This window comes from Plectropomus leopardus, chromosome 3 (genome assembly GCF_008729295.1).
Source record: "Plectropomus leopardus isolate mb chromosome 3, YSFRI_Pleo_2.0, whole genome shotgun sequence".
Taxonomy (NCBI): domain Eukaryota; kingdom Metazoa; phylum Chordata; class Actinopteri; order Perciformes; family Serranidae; genus Plectropomus; species Plectropomus leopardus.
Genome location: NC_056465.1, coordinates 37,452,628 through 37,472,627, shown reverse-complemented (window position 1 = coordinate 37,472,627; position 20,000 = coordinate 37,452,628). Strand labels below are relative to the sequence as shown.

General features: G+C 42.5%; 1 protein-coding gene across 1 annotated transcript in view; it reads right to left on the bottom strand.

Annotated features, from left to right (window-relative positions):
- The window catches only part of patj (PATJ crumbs cell polarity complex component), a 73,578-nt gene that overhangs the window by 9,596 nt on the left and 43,982 nt on the right, over positions 1 to 20,000 (bottom strand). The window contains exons 16-23 of the mRNA XM_042484121.1: positions 18,446 to 18,642; positions 16,008 to 16,099; positions 4,021 to 4,114; positions 2,968 to 3,060; positions 2,741 to 2,809; positions 1,778 to 1,853; positions 1,126 to 1,232; positions 728 to 811 (exon numbers count right to left, since the gene is read on the bottom strand). Coding sequence (XP_042340055.1) covers positions 728 to 811; positions 1,126 to 1,232; positions 1,778 to 1,853; positions 2,741 to 2,809; positions 2,968 to 3,060; positions 4,021 to 4,114; positions 16,008 to 16,099; positions 18,446 to 18,642 — 812 coding nt within the window. The remainder of the gene's footprint in view (positions 1 to 727; positions 812 to 1,125; positions 1,233 to 1,777; positions 1,854 to 2,740; positions 2,810 to 2,967; positions 3,061 to 4,020; positions 4,115 to 16,007; positions 16,100 to 18,445; positions 18,643 to 20,000) is intronic.

Below are 20,000 nucleotides of genomic sequence, written 5' to 3'. Positions count from 1 at the left end.
CAACAACAACACAAAACAAAACAACACAACAACACAAAACAAAACAAAACACAACACAACACCACAACACAAAACAAAACAAAACAAAACAAAACAAAACTAAACACAACACAAAACAACACAACACAACACAACACAAAACAACACAACACAACACAAAACAAAACAACACAAAACAACAACAAAACAACACAAAACAAAACAACACACACAACAACACAAAACAAAACAACACAAAACACAACACAACACAACACAACAAAACACAAAACAACACAAAACAACACAAAACACAACACAACACAACAAAACAACACAAAACAACACAAAACACAACACAACACAACACAACACAACAACACAACACAACAACAACAAAAACAAAACACAACACAACACAACACAACACAACACCACAAAACAAAACACAACACACAACAACACAAAACAACAAAACAAAACAAAACAACACAAAACAACACCACAACACAACACAACACAACAAAACACAACACAACACAACACAACATAAAAAACATTATAATGACAATAATAGTTGTCAATTAAAAAAGGAGTAAACAAATAAATATTATAAATAATATTAATAATAATACAAAAATACTTCATCTACTCTAACAATAGAAATTGAAAGATAATAATCATTAATTATCAATCAATCAACCAATTCAAATAAATGAATTTAAACTGTGTGTGTGTGTGTGTGTACCTCGAGTATCTGGTCTCCGGCCCACAGCCGTCCGTCTCTGGCTGCGGCTCCTTCTTCGTAAACCTCGTGGATCACGATGGCGTCCTGATGGACACACAGACAGAAATGTCAAAGTGTGTCTCTGTGGGACATCCTGTCACAGGCCACCGGTGTAAAGTTAACTCTACATCCCGAACTCTGTTTTTGTTTTTCAATTTGCTGGTTTTCTTTTCTCTTTTTTTTCTATCTTCTGGACCATCAATAATTGGATGTAAATGTAGTACAGCAAGAACAAAACCAGAAAACAAGTTCACAACATTCATAGCAAAGTTTTATCTTGATCCAACTTTAAAACAGGACATCACACTGAGTGTTTTTAAAGTGTAAAATTAATAAAAAGGAAATGAAATGTGTGTTACCAGCTGTGTGTCTCGTCCCCCCACGATGCTGAGTCCGAGTCCTGATCGACCTTTACAGATCTCCAGCAGCATTTCCTGTCCGGGAACCACAGCGCAGCAGGACGGGTCTGAGGAGGAAGATCAGGGTGCGTTCTGGATCACAAACGTGTTCTTTTTACTCTCCGTAGGTTTTTATGGTGCTCCTTACGCGCTGCGAACAGTCGCAGTCTGCACACAATCAGGACTACTTCTTCATCACTCAACTTTGATGCTGCCAGTCCCTCGTTTTCCTCAGTGTTATATATAATAATAATAATAATAATGATAACAACAACAACAACAACAATAATCGTTATTATGCCCCTCATTAATTAGTCGTCAGCACATCGATCTAAAACTCAGTGTCTGGTGTCTGCTGCAGATGTTGCCTCACTGTTTCAGTTTGAAAACTTTTCATTTAGTTCATCTGCAGACTGGAGCACACACAGAGAGAGTTGATGAGTCGGTTTCCATGGCAACCAGCACGCCAGAGTCCCCCAACGGAGTTCCCGGTCTCAGCGGTCGACCTTAGATCTTCTACCTCGGTAAAAAGTTACAGTAATACCACAGTCTGGAAAAACTCTGTGTGCGTGTGTGTGTGTGTGTGTGCGCGCGCGCGCGCGTGTGTGTGTACCTCTGTTGGCGGCCTGCAGGTCAGGGCTGATCAGAGGAGGAGATGCTGCCGTTAGTTTGCTGGAAGACCTGCAGGACTGGACGCACACACACGCACGCACGCACGCACGCACGCACGCACGCACGCGCACACACACACACACACACACACACACACACACACACACACACACACACACACAGATCAGATTAAAGTTATTGATCAGCTCGGTGAAGCAGCAGACGGATCGATGTCAGCAGAGAACAGAAGGATACAAACTGACACTAAAGAAGGAAAAATGAAACATCAAATATGATTTTTTATTCGATGATGTTTTAATGTAAAACCTGAAAAACAACTCGAGCTGAGCAGAATAATGTGAAGCATCATTGGGAGGACTATAATCTAACTCAGTGATGCTCAAATTACAGCCCGTGGACCAGATCTGGGCCTCAATAGGGTGCCAGGTGGCCCCCCAAATATTTTCTAATAAAACAGCATCAACATAGAGCTTGTTGATTAAAAAAAAGAGAGCCAGAGGAGGATCCCCCGCACCCCCGACAGAGGACACAGCTGAGACACTGATGTCCTAAAATACTAGAAATGTCCTAAAAAACAAGAAACATTCCAAAATCTGAGAAACTTCCTAAAATCTGAGAAATGTCCTATAATCCTAAAAATGTCCTAAAATCCCAGAAATCTAAAATCTGAGAAATATGCTACAGTCCTAGAAACATCTGAAATCCTCAAAATGTCCCAAAATCTAAGAAACTTCCTACAATCAGAGAAATGTCTTAAAACCATAAAAATGACCCTAAATCTGAAAAAAATTCCTAAAATCTGTGAAACATGCTATAATCCTAGAAATGTCTGAAATTCCCAGAAGCGTCCCAGAATCCCCGTGGAGTCTCCCTGTTCTGACTGTTTGTGATCTCGACTGTGATTATTCATCTGATGATTTAAATTCAGTTTTTCTGATGTTACCTGCTGCTCCAGAGACGCCTTTGGAGCCTGAAGCTCATTTTCTGGAGACTCTGCAGCTTTCAACCTCTGCTGCAGGACAGACACACACACACACACACACACACACACACACACACACACACACACACACACACACACACACACACACACACACACACACACACAGCTGTGTGGGTTGAGGAGAATATTTGGGCGAACTGACAGAGGCTGAGTGTGAACGTTGTTACCTTGTTGGAGGCGTCGCTCGCTCTCAGACTCTTGGCGGCGACGTTTCTGTTTCTGTTCCTGTTGTTCTGTTCGGCTTCATCGCTCGTCTCGTCCTGTTCAACAGATGACAGATTTTTTAAAATTTTATTTGTTTTGTTTGTTTTAGGGGTCAAACAATATATCCTTTTTTTTTTAGGGCCGATACATTACAGATTATTAGTATTTAACCCTCGGGTTGTCCCTGGGGTCATTCTGACCCCAAATGAAATCTTTTTTATATCAAAATATATTTTTATACTGATGTAAGCGAGGTCTGTTGGCCCTAAATTCCAAAACAAAGGGAAAAGTGTGTTAATGGGTTGGACTGAAGTAAGACTAAAGGTGAAACACAGAACTGACTGACATTCATACAATATGCTTTAAACCAGGCGGGTCATTTTGACCCCAGAGGACCAAAGGTGTACGGCAGTCGGGACGACGTTATGAGACTGATAACTGACATTTGGAACAGATATGCATTTACAATAAAAATGAAAATATTTCTGTCAATATTTAGAATTTGGAATATAACAAACATTTGGGAATTTGTTGACATAATATCTATTTGATCAAAGAAAAAGTAAGAAAAGGCTCGGGATATATATCTTTGACTTCCAGGTACTCCTTTACGGACACTGTACTTTTGTTTTGTTTATTTGTTTATGATATGTTTTAATTCTTTTTTCTTTTCGTTTTGATAAAGTCATTCATTGGTTAAAGTAATTAAATGCACATTTATTTTTAGACAGATTGACCTTATGTCCATTACACAGGACATGCTAGAAAACATTAATAAATAACGTTTTTGGGGAATTTCAAAGGGAATTTCAGATTTCAAAGGGTCAAATAAATAATTTGATTGTATTTCCATCTTTGCTGAGCAACAGTTTTGTGTGAGAAGAATTAAAGTTTGTCCCATACAGACATCTGTCCCCAAAATCAGCCTGTTGAATTTAATGATTCAAGAAAATAAAAGCAAGGGCTGTTAATTTAAGTTTAATGATGAAGACATAAGAAATGTGGCGCCGACTGACCGGTGCGTCTGATGACGGGTGGAGCGTCAGGCTGTCGGGGGGGCGGGGGACGTCTGTGGGTGCGGAGACACTGAGAGAGAGCTGGACAGACGGACTGACGGGGGACAAGAAGAGGTCACAAAGGTCAGTCACCTCGATGAATGTGTTTCTGATCCAGATGGACTTTTGATTTCGTCACACAGGTGCATCTCCAAAACTTAGACTATAGTGAAAAAGTTCACGAATTTCCATCAGTTATTAAAGAAAGTGAAAAATATAAAAAAATATATATTCTCGACTTGTTTCTTAAACCAGAATGTTCAAGCATTGTACTATATTAATATGAATAATACGGCCTTCAGCTAGCATTTCCATAAAACCACGTTTCTACTTTTCAGTTTCTATTCTGGACTGATGAAGGGAATAAAATTACATTTTTAAAGCATGTGTGTCAGTACACTGGACTTCACCTGCAATCGATGCAAATATCTTTTAACTGCTGAGTTCGAGTCTGTTACTTTCACACCTTGTTTTTTATCAGTGCACCTTTTTTTGCTTCCTCACACCTTTCTGCTGTAACAATGCAAATAATAAAGATTTTATTTCTTTTCTTTTCCTGAGACCCAGCAAGTTATATTTGTCTTTTTCTGGGCGATTAGTGATGAGATTTTGAGAGATATATCGCTTCTGTTTTTCATGTGGATGCTATTTCTTTAATTTAAGAGAGTCTTAACAATATTATATTAAGATTTTAGACATATACATCATTTTTGAGACTTAAAAATACAAATATTAACCCATGTCCTTTGTAGGGGACACTGGGACTTGCTTCGTCTCATTTTCCAGACTTGAGGAAACTTTGAACTTTAAGCAGGATGTTTGAAGCTCAGGCAGCTTATCAGCTGAACAGCAGCCTGAGGGAGACTTTTCTTTCTTTACATCCAGCACCTCTTTTAGATTTAAGGCGACTTGCAAACTAAAATTTTAGCTTTTGACACATTCAAGGAGGGTAAACAAAGATTATTTTTCATTTGCACACATGCATAAGTGCACAATAAAGTTCCCTGTAATAAAGACTCTACCATCTGTGCAATAACACGTCACACTGCTTCTGTTAATATCCTTCTGCTGATTTTATCTACGACAGCACTCTCACCTCATTACTCACTCATCCATTCGCCTCATTTTTATCGTATTATTATGTTTGATTTATAGGATCTGGATTTGAAGTTTATACAGTGTGTACAGTACTTCAGTATTTCTTCCTGTCCTCTGAGCTGCTGGACACCCGAATTTCCCTTTCAGGGATGAATAAAGTATCTTCTGGTCTTATTTCTTAAAGGTTATTTCATTGTAAGCATGTTGTAGGTTTTTGTAATTAAATGTACATTTATTTTTACACCTTATGTCCATTACAAGGGACATGCTGTAAAACATTAATGAATAACATTTTTAAGAAAATTAAAATCTTGGTGATTTGTTTCTTACACCCTAATGACTTAATAATGTAAAAAATAAATAAATGATCAAAAGAATTTAAAAAAATTTCTAACAGGTCTCAGGAGGTTAAAGTTTCGGACAGTTTGTCAGTTTCAGTGCGGGGGGTCAGATTCTGTCGGTCAGCCTACACGTCTACGTGTTCGTTTGACATTCTTTCACTGATGACTGACGTTATTCATATCTGTGTGTGTTCTGGTGTCACAAAGAGACAAAAGTATGTGGACGTCAGTCTGTGTGTGTTTAAGTGTGTGCTGTTACCTCAGGACTGACGGGGCTGAGGACAGGGGGGAGGGGGGGACGAGAAGGGAGGGACGGCCATCTGTTTATAGCATCCTAGCATCCTCATTTCTGCAGAGAGACAGAAAGAGACAAAGGGACAGACAGAGCGAGAGACAGAGGGACAGAGAGAGAGGGCAGACAGAGAGAGACAGAGGGACAGACAAAAAGAGAGAGATGGAGGGACAGACAGAGAGAGAGATGGAGGGACAGACAGAGAGACAGACAGAGAGAGAGATGGAGGGACAGACAGAGGGACAGACAGAGAGAGAGATGGAGGGACAGACAGAGGGACAGACAGAGAGGCAGATGGAGGGACAGACAGAGAGAGAGATGGAGGGACAGACAGAGAGACAGATGGAGGGACAGACAGAGGGACAGACAGAGAGACAGATGGAGGGACAGACAGAGGGACAGACAGAGAGACAGATGGAGGGACAGACAGAGAGAGAGATGGAGGGACAGACAGAGAGAGAGATGGAGGGACAGACAGAGGGACACAGGTTCAGTTTTGGCTGCAGCATAAAAACAGACAGGAAACAACAGAAACATTTTCTCTTCAGTGAGGAGCTGATGGAGTTTATCATTAATGTGGAGCTTCACCAGCTGAGCCCACACACACACACACACACACACACACACACACACACACACACACACACACACACACACACACACACACACACTGTGTGTAAACACATGTCTGCTCAGTGTTTCATTATCTTCAGAGTCGTGCGTGAGCAGATCATCAGTCACAGAGCTGCAGAGGAGCAGCAGCAGCTCTGCAGTGCAAACAAACACACACACACACACACACACACACACACACACACACACACACACACACACACACAGAAACTCGACTGCAGCAGCAGAGCTACAAACACAGACAGGTTCACCTCTGGTGTTTGTTTCTGTCGAGGCTGAAGTGTTTTTAAAGGGACAGTTCACCCAAAAATGCTGATGGGAAACTCGGGTGAAGTTTTATAGTCCACACACACACACACACACACACACACACCCACCCCCACACACACACACTTACACTCTCACACACACACACACACACCTCACACACCACACACACACTTACACTCCCACACACACACACACACACACACACACACACACACACACACACACACATGATTGTGTGCGCTAAATCAAATCAGAAGTTGAAGATTCGGGGCGGTGACATTAAGTGGTGGGTCCACGATGTCGTTGGTTAACAGCTTTTTGCTTTTGATTGATTTCATTTACGCTTCAAAACACACAAAGGTGGCGTTGATCTGTGGAGATTATCACGCTGAACAAACCTGTAAGTATCATAAACTCGTGTTCGTCAAAGAGCTTATTTTGGGTTTTTGACAAGGGAACCAGTGCAATGATAACTTCCTGGTTGGACTATAAAAATACGTCATCCCTTCACCTCTCTTTGGTGAACAGGATTTAAACGTTAAAAAAATACGTAATAAAACTACAAAATATTTCCATGCTGCCTGTCAGAAGTAATGCAAGTGTCCTGAAGCCCCGATATGAGAAGTTGTTTTGAAAAACCTCTCTGGCATCTTGTTTTTAGCCGTGTTGTCGCCTGAAGCTCCGAGTCTGGGAGCCGCGATCTATCAGCCTCTTCTTTAAACGCGCTCATCGTTAAAATACAACTCGTCTTCTTTGTAGCTTCATGTTGTTCTAAGTCGGAGGAACGACTCGGAAAACTCGGAAGCTACGACCTTCCGACTTCACACGAATAAAGCATGAAACACAACTTTCAGAGGTTGCATTGTGGGTAACGTAGGCACCAGGTTTTGACGAGAAAGAATAAAAATAAACAATGTGAGACACAGCATCGGGACACTCATAGTGTTGCGAGGCGTCCCCTTATGTGTCCTCTTTGTCCCTCACGTCTGACCGCGCCGATATCAGCTGATCAGTTTGACCTTTTTATCTGCTGAGTAATTTGATCAGTCTGAGCAGCTCAAAGACTCCTGCGCCGGTGACTCACTGGACGCTGTAATCTGAGCAGCTCGGACGCCTCGGCTCACGGAGACGTTTATCTAATAAGCATCACAACAACAACAACAACAACAACAACAACAACAACAACAACAACAACAACAAGCCTGCTGGGTAACAGAGCAGAAAACCAACAACGCGTCCCTGAAGTCAGCCCACGGACATGAAGGAGGCGGTGATACCTGCAGCGCGGCACAGAGGACATCTGCTGCAGGAGGACATATGGTCTGAGTCCACCACGGGGACACTTCAAACCGCCGCCGAGGAGCCGAGCTGAGCGCCTCGTTTGACTGGAGGCTCTGAACGGAGCCATCTGCGGAGCTCCGGAGTCGACTTCAGAGAGGACGCAGGTGAAGGTTTGAGTCCGTCTTCTGATTCAGACGCCGTCATCAAGACTTCACACATCAGCTGTCGGTCACATGGGACCAGGAGAAATGTCCCTCTCTTTCAGCGCACCGGATATTTTGTTTTATGTTTTTTATTGTTGATTTTCATGCTTATATTTTATTTTGTTCTCATTTTATTTGGCATATTAGAAATAAAGATCTATCTACTAAATGCATTAAACGGTTGTTTCCCTGCAGGTACATCAGAGCTCAGACTCGCCCGTCCAACGAGGAATTCATGATTTCATTCATAAATGAACCTTTTCTGAGTTTCTGACTGTTGTGGTGTTATTTCTTGTCGTTGGTCCGTCACCGTCTGTCTTCATCGTTCATGTCTCCTTGGTGAAGGTGAAACAGGATTTATGGGTCAGTCCGTTACTTCCTGCTTCAGTCAGGCGAGACAGCCAATCAAATCATCCACCTGAGCGGCGTAATGAGTTTAACTTTCAGCTGACGTTCCTTTTTAACACAGCCTACACACCCGCTCATGACTACAAACTTATTTTCAAACTTGATTTTAAATCTTTTTAAATGATCTGTTTATCTCTGCACCTCTTGTCTGCACTTTTGCTATTTTAAGTGTTTTTAAATAATCATTTAGTAATTGATTTTACCTTGTATATCTTTTTTTTCTTTTTTATTGTAAGTATTGTGAAGCATTTTTTAAAGTTTTTATATTGTATTGCTCTGTAAAGCACTTTGAATTGCCCTGTTGTATGAAATCTGCTGTATAAATAAAGCTGCCTTGCCTGAGAGATGTCACCTCTAACAAAATATTACAGCCTACATTTAACACAAAATTAACACAAATTTAGCGAAGCTGACAAAGAGGCGACGGGAAACGTCTGCACCTACATCATATTGTAATTATTTGTTATTTTAACGACATTAAACAACGATAATCCTTTTATATATTTTATTTATTTATGTATTGTGATATTTTTATTTTATTTATTTATTTTTTTCTCTGCTCTGTGTGTGTTCCTCTGAAAATACTTCAGGATCTGTGGCAGGCATGTATATCTCCTGTATGCAAACACTGAATGTTTATTGAGAAATGCCAATAAAAACTTAAAAAAAAAACAAAACAAAAAAAAACTCAGTTTGTGTAGCACCGAGATTTGAGACCGTTCTCAGTCCCAATGGGTATCTCAAGAACGCCTGGAATTTCTTCAGATTTGGTCCAAACATTCGAGTGGACTTAAGGATGAACTGATTATATTTTGGTGTTCACAGGTCAAGGGTCACGGTGACCTTACATTCGTCTCATTTTTGTAAACGCGATATCTGATGATGGCCCTGAGGGAGGTTCCTTAAATTTGGCACAAACGTCCATTTAGACTCAAGAATGAAGTGATAAGAATCTGATAAGAAAATCTGAAAATTTGGTACGAACGTCCACTTGGACTCACCAATAATGTGATTTGATTTTTCTCGGTCATTGGCCAAAGGTCAAGATCATGGTAACCTTGCATCCATCTCAGTCTTGTGAACTTGTGAATATCTCACAAACACCTAGAGTAAACATCTTCAAATTAAACACAAACGTTCAAGTGGACACGACGATGCACTGATTAGATTTTGGTTGTCAAAGGTCAAGGTCACTGCATCTTTGTCTGCCTGATTTTCATGAATGCAATATCTGAAGATTGCCACGAAAGAGTTTTCTCAAATTTAGCACAAAAGTCCACTTGGACTCAAGATTGAACTAATGAGAATCTGGTGGTCAAAGCTCAAAGGTCAAGGTCACTGTGACCTTGTCTGTGTCCTTCATGTGCATGCGATATCTCAAGAAAACCTTAAGGGAATTTCTTCAAATTTCACACAAACATCCATTTGGATTCAACAATGAACTGATTTAAATTTTGTATTCAAAAGTCACTGGGACCGTGTCCATCTCATTTTCAGAAACGCATCTGAAGATGGCCTCGAGGGAGTTCCCTCACATTTGGCACAAACATCCACTTGGACTTGAAAATGAACTGATTGCAATCTGGTGGTCAAAGGTCAAAAGTTAAGGTCATGGTGACTTCATAAAACATGGTCTTTGGCCATAACTCAAGAATTCATACCCTAAAATGTCTCACAAATGTCCAGCAGGATAAAATGAGTGATCTGAAGCTTTGGACTTTCTCTAAATGTTGTATTTCGGCTGTCTGTCGGTGTCCGAAAAGCCTTGCTGGGATTCAAACCTGCTGTTTCTGACTCTGAAGCTGCTTCTTTTCTACACCGTGACGCTCGGATCACTTTCTTCTGTTGTTCCCAAATGGTGGAACAAACTTCCAAACTCTGTGCGATCTGCTGAGTCCCTTTCTACTTTTAAGAGACAATTGAAAACTCATCTGTTCCGAGAACACCTCGGCACTTAACCTGACTCTTCTCCTCTTTGCCCTTTGGGGTAAATTAAGTCAGAAGGTCCAAAACCCAGCACCTAATGATTATCTAGCACTGACAAAGTTGTGTGATGTTGTATGTTGACTGTCATCGTAAGTAGTGATACTGAGATTGTCGAATCTCAGATGCTGAGATCACTACTGGTTATTATTGGTTTCCAAAAAAAAAAAAAAAAAGAAGGGGGGGGGCTGTGCGGCACTTCTTCTGCCACTAGACGACAATACCTGTGACCAATCACACCTGAAGCACTTTTTGCACTTACTAAGGGTTTTTTTCCTTAAGTCTAAATTCTGGCTTGTGTTGTACGTCGCTTTGGATAAAAGCGTCTGCTAAATGAAATTGTAGAATTGTAGAACTTTGGAAACCTCTGAAACTCCCGACTGTCACTGCACAGAGAGTCAGAGATGCAGAGCGACAAACTGAGCCGGCAGGGTGACGGTTAACCATTTCTGTTTCCATGGCGATGCACTGGGAGGCTCCTGCCCCCGTCGACATCCCATTGCTCATTGCCGCGGCGACCTTTATCCAGAGATAAATCATTCAGCGGCGGCCCGTGGACACGACTTTAACGAGATTTTGTCACCTGGCTGAACAGAGCGAGAGGCGGCGTCCTCCTGCCCCGACACGCCGAGCGGATTCAATCAGAGCAGAAAAACCACGACGCCCTCACAACAGGAGGACGAGGTCCGATGCCGAAACAGGGAATCATGTGAAAAAAACCCACATCATCTCCGCTCAGATCTGATCACGCACGGTTTAGCTGAGCTGCAGTCATTTAATGTCCCTCCTGTCCTCGTCCCAGTGTCCGAGTGGCGCGGGAGAACCCATCTGTGACTTTTGTATTTAAAATAAATCTAAAATACGACCTTTTTAAGCTGTATGTCCCTCAGCAAATTTAAAAACAGTCCTTTTCTAATATCTTTGCAGCACCCGTCCCTCATAAACATGGACATTTTTCCAGCTTTTTGTAAATATAATTTTCTAAATCTAAATCAAGTTTTGCAAAGCTGCTTATTGCCTTTTTATTTCTCATGTTTCTGACAGAAATCGCACCAGTTTGGATCGACGTTCGTAACGTGTCCTCTGGTGTGTCAGTGCAGACGCACAGTAACTCTGACCTTGTACTCCACGCTGAGCAAACTCGGCCCTCATTGATTAGTTTGAAGCCACCTAAAGAAAATCAATATCTGTTTAAGTGAACGCTATATTTAGAATATTTCCAGCGCTTTACCTCGCTGTCAGACCACCGTTACATCAAACCACTGCAGGTGTGTTTGTCCCACTTTGAGAAATTTAATTTAATCCAATTTCAGTTGGACTATCAAGTTTATTTCTACTACTTTAAATGTAGCACATTGTTTTTTTTTCATCTAAAAACATAGAGGCATCATGACAAAAACCTGGCAGGGTTAAAACTCTGAAAATTAATGAATATTCGATATTTATGATGAGGACTAATGTTGATTAAAAATAGAAACATGAGAAAACATGAATTTTAATTTCCTCTTCAGCTGAGAGGCGGCTGCGTCTGAGATTTTGTTGAATCTGTTTTTTGTGTAAAACTCAAACAGCCGGCGGGCGTTGAGGACGGGAGCGTTTCGATCGCCCTGAGCGTTGTTTTCAGAGGAAACGTGCTCAGAAAGCGCCATCACAGGACTGTGACCCGCCGCACGTTTCCATCAAACGCAGCAGCTGTCAGGATGTGAGGCGGCGTCAGCTCGTTCCCGCCGGCCAGACACCACCTGACGCTGACATCACATGACTATTTAAAGGATTTACATCTGGCGTGGGTGCCAGCCGAGCGGCGGGGTTTGTTATCAGCAGCGCGGAGGCGGTGATGAACTCATCTGAAGAGTTTACGGCGGCTCTGATGGGAAAACGAGTCTTGATTTGACAGCCGTGAGACGCTCGCAGCGCTCTAACAGATGTAATGACTTGTTGCGGAGGTGATTTATGTGGCGTGTTGACGTGGCGGCGTCTCATGAGGCCCAACACGGCAAACAGCCCAACATCAGTCAGAGTGACGGAGGTCTGACTGACACACTCATCCATCGCCTCGTGTCACGCCGAGGACGGCGAGTTCAGAAATTCAGCTGACAGACGCTGCAGGTTTATTTCAGGCTGAGAACATCAGCGCGATTCATCACTTCCTGAACTGACCAGCAGCGAGCTAAAGGTTAACCCTTCTGACGCTCCGGAGCTACGAGGTCCTAACAGAGGCAGAACGAACTGAGCGGACAATCCGTGTATCGTTCGTTCATCTGTTTTTCAAAATAAAACCCAAAATAAAAACAAAAAAACGACTTCTGAAACAAAAATGATAAATACGGAAAATGACTAAAAATGTCAGATTTTCAGCTCAAATTTGCGCTTTTTTTTTTCCTTTAAAATTTTGACTTTTTGGATAATTTTTGGCTTTGTTTTTTTTTATAAAAAAGTTTTGATAAGTTCTATTTATTTATTTAATTTTTGGCAATTTTTCTTTTCTGTAAAAAAAATCTGGTTTGGAAGGCATGTTCTCGTTTAATTTTTGGGGATTTTTAAAAACTTTGGCTTTTTTAATTTTGGCAATATTCTTTTGGCTTTTTCTTTTCTACATTTTTTTTGCATTTTTTTGTCTTTTAAAGTTTGACAATAATACACACAACACGGCCCCGACTGACTCACCTCCTCCACTTCCACTGTCTTGCCTCTGTCCTGCTGAATGTCCAAGTCTCTTACAGACCATAATATCCTGTCATTTCACCATGGTTACCTGGAGCCGCGTTCACTTTTATCTCGGCCGTTTCATGCTTTCTCTCCTGCTGATCTGTGACGCCGCTCCTCGTTACTGCGTCAGGTGAAGCAGCCGTGAGTGAGAGCAGATAAAGAGGAGGATAATCTGGAGTGTGATTACTGAGTCCAACACAGACCGACACTTTAAATCCCGTCTGACAGAGAGGCTAACGGTGCCGACACGCCGCGCTTCCAGTCCTAATGAGAACTCGGTGAAATATATCACACCTGCTCGCCTACAAGCTGCACATCACTCCCTGCAGCTGAGGAGGAGGAGGAGGAGGAGGAGGAGGAGGAGGAGGGCCGGGGAACTTTAATCTCCTGTTGCAGAGACTCCCCGTCCTCAGCTCCTCTCTCCGTCTCAAAGGACTCGTCCTGAAAGTGAAGGCCCGTCTCCTCCCTGCCGGCTTTCATCAGCTCCAAATCCAGCGCCGTCTCAAAGTGAGAGCTTTGTGACGGCGAGCACAGAGCTTTTGTCTCCACATCAGAGGGACGGGTCTTTAATTTGGACTTTGAAGTCTGAGGAGGGCGACAGAGTGTCCCCATCTGTCTCTGTGTGAGTCAGAGCAGACTGAGGCCGAACGCTCGCAGGGCGGAGACATCTGACAGCATCGCCACGCGTCCTAAAGACGCTGCGCCGACAGATTGAGCGTCTTTAGGACGGAGACAAAATCTCACTTATGATTCAGATGATACGAGATGAATCCCAGCAGGGACGTAAGGGAGTTACAATGGGCCCCTGTGCACGCCGTTATGATGGGCCCCTGTGCAAATGTAAAAACTATTACATTTACAGGAAATTTCATAATACGTTTGCAGGAGGCAACAGTTATTAGTTTGTGGTAAATGTATTACATTTGTGGGATTATAAGATTAAAAACCAGCAGATTTGTGTTACGTTTGCTGGTGTTTCAGATGTACAGGTGTTTCAAATGTTGTTTCAGATGATGTTTCAGATGATGTTTCAGATGTTTCAGATGTTTCAGATGATGTTTCAGATGTTGTTTCAGATGATGTTTCAGATGTTGTTTCAGATGTTTCAGATGTTGTTTCAGATGTTTCAGATGTTTCAGATGATGTTTCAGATGTTTCAGATGATGTTTCAAAAGTTTCAGATGTTTCAGATGTTTCAGATGATGTTTCAAATGTTTCAGATGATGTTTCAAAAGTTTCAGATGTTTCAGATGTTGTTTCAGATGAAACTGCAGCAGCTTCTTCTGTTGCGGTTTGATTTCAGCTGTTTGACAGATTTCTGCCTCCTCTGATTTGTTCTATTCTCGTCTGACGCTGCGGTTTCCGCAACTGCTGTCGTGACCCAGTTTCAGCTCCACGATCAATACGAACTGATCGATTGAATCCCGAGAATCAGAGGTGATGAAGGCAGGAGACTCACAGACGGAGACATGTCCTCTCCATCAGCAGCAAGACTGAGGCAGTGAACCCATCGTACTCAGAGAGACGGAAACTTCTGACCGCATGAAGGACAAAAAACAATCTCCTCCTCTCAGTCTCCTCCTGTCTTCCTCCTGTAGTCCTCCTCCTCTCCTCTTCCTCCTCTCGTCCTCCTCCTTTCCTCTTCCTCCTCTTGTCCTCCTCCTCTCCTCTTCTCCTTCTCCTCTTGTCCTCCTCTTCCTCCTCTCGTCCTCCTCCTCCCCTCCTCTTCTCCTTCTCCTCTTGTCCTCCTCCTCTCCTCTTCCTCCTCTCATCCTCCTCTCCTCTTCTTCCTCTTGTCCTCCTCCTCTCCTCTTCTCCTTCTCCTCTTGTCCTCCTCCTCTCCTCTTCTCCTTCTCCTCTTGTCCTCCTCTTCCTCCTCTCGTCCTCCTCCTCCCCTCCTCTTCTCCTTCTCCTCTTGTCCTCCTCCTCTCCTCTTCCTCCTCTCATCCTCCTCTCCTCTTCTTCCTCTTGTCCTCCTCCTCTCCTCTTCTCCTTCTCCTCTTGTCCTCCTCCTCTCCTCTTCTCCTTCTCCTCTTGTCCTCCTCCTCCTCTCCTCTTCTCCTTCTCCTCTTGTCCTCCTCTCCTCTTCCTCCTCTCATCCTCCTCCTCTCCTCTTCCTCCTCTCCTCTTCTCCTTCTCCTCTCGTCCTCCTCCTCTCCTCTTCTTCCTCTTGTCCTCCTCCTCTCCTCTTCCTCCTCTCTCTCCTCTCAGTTCAGGGATTTGGGGTTCAGCAGCGTTTTAATTGGACAGTGTTTCTATTTAAGAGTCCCGTCACGTCCTCGCTCTCCCTGAACACACCGCTCCTCCCTCCTCCTCCTCCTCCTCCTCCCTCCTCCTCCTCCTCTCCTCTTCCTCCTGCCTCACAAACACTCCTCTCCTGAAACGTCGCTCCGACAGTCCTGATGCTTTCAGCGTCTCAGCAGTGTGTCTCACTTTACTAACACTGTCCGTCTGATATCTCTCTCTAAACGTCCACCTGAAGTGATTCGACTTTGGTGTCAAAGGTCACTGTGACCTCAAAAAACATACTTTGAACATTTGAGTTTATGTAATGAGTTTAGAATAAATTAAAATGTCACCTTAAAATAACTGATAGGAAAACTTTTTCACAATATTCTAATTTTTAGGATTGCACCTGAATGAAATATCTTATCTAAAAAACAAAATGTATGTAGGAACGAATCTCTGCCGTCTGATAAGCACTTTTCCCAGCATGCCTTGCAGTCCTACCTGAGCAGGATGAGCTTCACCTTGGAGGCGGCGCTCTTGATGATGGCTGAGGCGTTCTGGTGACTCCGCCCATAGAGGATCTGGTTGTTAATCTGACAGGAAAAAAACAGAAATGTATCAAAAATAAACCAAATTTCTATAAAACGAAATTCTATATTCTAGAATTCACAGGTGTGTGAAGGTATGACGCGCCACCGTGTGCCCGTGTGCCCGTGGTCATCAGGTCATATAACATGACGTGACGGAGATACTTGACACACTTTAAATGCGTGGCCACTTTTGTAACGTGGCCAGGGGCCGCTGGCAGCAGCCCAACACATGTTTGTAAGACATTTCTAGGATTTTAGGATTTTTAGCATTTTTGGAACTTTAACACATTTTTAAGATTTAAGGACAGTTGTTGGAGTTGGGACATTTCTAGAATTTTGGGATGTTTTGAGGATTTCAGGACGTTTCGTGGATTTTAGGACATTTCAAAGAATTTTAGGACATCAGTGTCTCAGCTGTGTCCTCTGTCGGGGTGTGGGGGATCCTCGTCTGGCTCTTTTTTTGATCAACAAGCTCTATTTTGATGCTGTTTTATGAACCCTGACACCTTATGGAGACTAAAAGGACAAAAATTATTTCCAACGTGACTCACTTTATTTTTACTGAGAATTAGGAAACGGTCGGGAGGCCACCGGCCACCCTGTAGGGGCCAGATTTGGCCCGCCGGCCATAAGTTGAGTATCACTGACATAAAGCCTAACATTATCAACAATAATACATTTGTGATAACAATGTCAGAATAACTGTGATCTGACCACAGAGGCTGCAGTAACTCAGTTCAACACGCACGCACACACACGCGCACGCGCACACACGCACGCGCACACGCACGCGCACGCGCACGCGCACGCGCACGCACGCACGCACGCACGCACGCACACACACACACACACACACACACACACACACACATACATGATAAAAATGGTCTGTAATGTGTGTGTGTGTGTGTGCATCCTTTCAACTATATGGATTTTTACTTCAACGTGTATTTCATCTATGTAAATATCTCTCTGTGTGTGTGTGTGTGTGTGTGTGTGTGTGTGTGTTTTCGTGAGTGTGTGTGTGTTTTATTTTGTGTATATGTGTGTGTGTAATTGTCCAGGCTTTCCTCGGCTGAACATCAATTTTTCATGGAGCCTCTGACGCCGCTGTAATAAGGAGGAGAGCGAGACACCAAGAGAGGGAGAGAATCTCAGTGTTTCTCTGTTAAATATTTATGTTGATAAATTAGACCCCCCCCCCCCCACACACACACACACACACACACACACACACAAACACACACACACACACAGAGCAGCTCTCATCCTCACTGACACACACGTTTACTGGTTATTGATTATTCTGCAGATGATGGGCTGTTGTTCGACTATGATGTGATGCAATGAAATGTAAAATGATGTGAAAGTCACGTGATACGGTTCGGACTTTTATGACCAAAACATATAATCTTGATATTTCCTGCAAAGTGCACACAGACTAACGGACGACTGAAACATCACATCAGTCCTTCAAAACCATCAATAGTTCATCGTCTACGTGTCATTTAAGACGAGTCCGGCAGCAGTTTGCTTGTTTGACGGTGCAAAACCTGAATGCAGAGACAGCCGCGAGGACTGAAGGGTTGTATTTAGTCCATGAATTAATCATCCGTGTGTTTTGGGCGTAACATGAATTCAATCATTCAGAGCATCACCGTTATGAGCTTACAGCGGTTTGCACGGCTGATTCTGCAGACTGAAGCTGCGTGTCTCCGCCCGTGTCCTTTTCTATCAGTTTAAATATTTTGTTCAGTGATGTTTATCCTGTTTGTTGAGCCTCGGCTCACAGTCCAGAGATGATTCAAGTAGACCAAAGAATTTCAGCGTTTCAGTAAAAAAAAAAAAAAAAAAAACCTCACATGCTCATCTTGATAACTATAGAGATTAGTATAAAAATCCAGTTTAACATAGAGCAGACATGGCTGAGACGCTCTGCTCCACAGAGTCAAAAACCTGGCATTCAAAGGGTCAAAATTCTTAAAATTTAAGAAGATTAGATATTTATGATTAGGACTGATGTTGGTTTAAAAAATTAACTTAGTGAAAGTAGAAAATCATATTAATGTATAATATTTTTTTAAAGCTTGATTCTGAAAAGTGCATTTTGTGTGCAGACACACACGAGTGTGTGTGATCATTATTATGTTCATTATTGTTGTTGTTTTCTTTTACGTTCGTTTCATCTTCATCCAAAATCATCACTTGTTGACTTCGTATTTGGTTTTGTATTTGCACTAAAATGGTGAACAAAGGGTTTCAAATAATCATAATAACAATATTGATCTCAAATGACTCATCCTCTGGGGAACATGAACGTCTGTAAAAACTTTCAGGAGATAATCTCACCTCAAGCAGCTCGTCTCCGACCTGGATGCGTCCGTCTCGGGCTGCCGCGCCTCCCGGATGGAGACCGACCACGAAGATGCTGAGGCGGGAGCGGTCTCTGTTTCCCGCCAGGCTGAGACCCAAACTCTGCCGCTCCTTCTCCAGCTCCACGCACAGCAGCTCCCCTCGCAGGTCTCCATAACGCTCACACCAGCGCTCTGCGGGACGACCGGGACGACAAGGGTTAACGCTGATCCAACATTTCCAAAATCTCACTCACACTGAACCCGTTTAACTTCCAGTCTGCCACGTGTTTCACTTTCTTCATCAAGGTAAGATTAAAAAGATAATATCACCGGGTATCAAAACTGCAAAGCAAAACTGTAAACCAGGCTAAAGTGATGATCCCTCTGATCATCAGTCACCTGTCAGCACAGGTAACGCCCCCAAAACACCGCATAAGGACAGGCTCAGTGCCGTGTGCAAAGACTCTAAAAACACATGATGCCAAAAAAAGGCTGAAAGAAGAAAAACTTCTGCAGGAGAGAAACTGATGTTCTGTTACATAAATTTACACAAATAAAATGTGGTCTCAAGTAAATATCATGAAGTATTAAAAGTAAAAGTACACATTCAAAAACGTTTAAATATCCAATAACTGAAAAATAATTAGGAGAATTAAAAGTCCTAAAAAGACACAATGAAAGAAATAGATGCAATCTAATTTTCGAATTAATCGACTGATATTTTACACTCATATTTTGGGTTTGTGTGCAAAAGTCTTCATTCATAATCTAATAATAGTAGCTGAGTAAAAAAATTCCCAACATCAGTTTTTTAAAAACCAAAATAATGAAAATGGAAGTTGTTTTGTAATTTCATTCAGACAGAGACAATAAAACATGAACCTTAAATAAAAAGAGGAGAGACGCAGCAGAGCTGATATTTTCCACCTGGAGCCTCTCGGCAGGTTAATGAATGAATGAATGAATGAATGAATGAATGAATGAATAAATGAATGAATGAATGAATAAATAAATGACAGAATGTGATTAAATAAAACATAAAACATCAGTTCATATCCCACCCCAACTTATCATGAAAAATCTCAAATTTGTGCAAAATTTCAGCGATAAAATGATGAAATCATCAGGCACAGTCATTCACACATCCTGATCTGAACAGAGACACTGGAGTCACAGCCGAGTGTGTAATCGTACAAATATCTAAAGCTGCGTGTACGAGAGGATAAAGAAAAGGAGGGAAAGAGGAGGAGAGGAGGGGGAAATAATACCATAAGAGAGGAGGAGGAGGAGGAGGAGCAGGAGGAGAAGGAGGAGGAGGAGCAGGAGCAGGAGGAGCAGGAGGAGGGGAGGAGCAGGACTAACAGAGGAAATGAAGGAGAGGAGGATGAGACTCGACGGGAGACAAGCCTGAATTAAATTTGGCGTCAAACAAAACGCTGCCTAACAGTCCGTGAAATAAACAACAAGCGGAGGAACGTGAGGGAAATCTGAGGCTCAGATTAAATCACAAACGCGCTCAGAGCTCCTTCAGTCACACACAGAAGATAAAT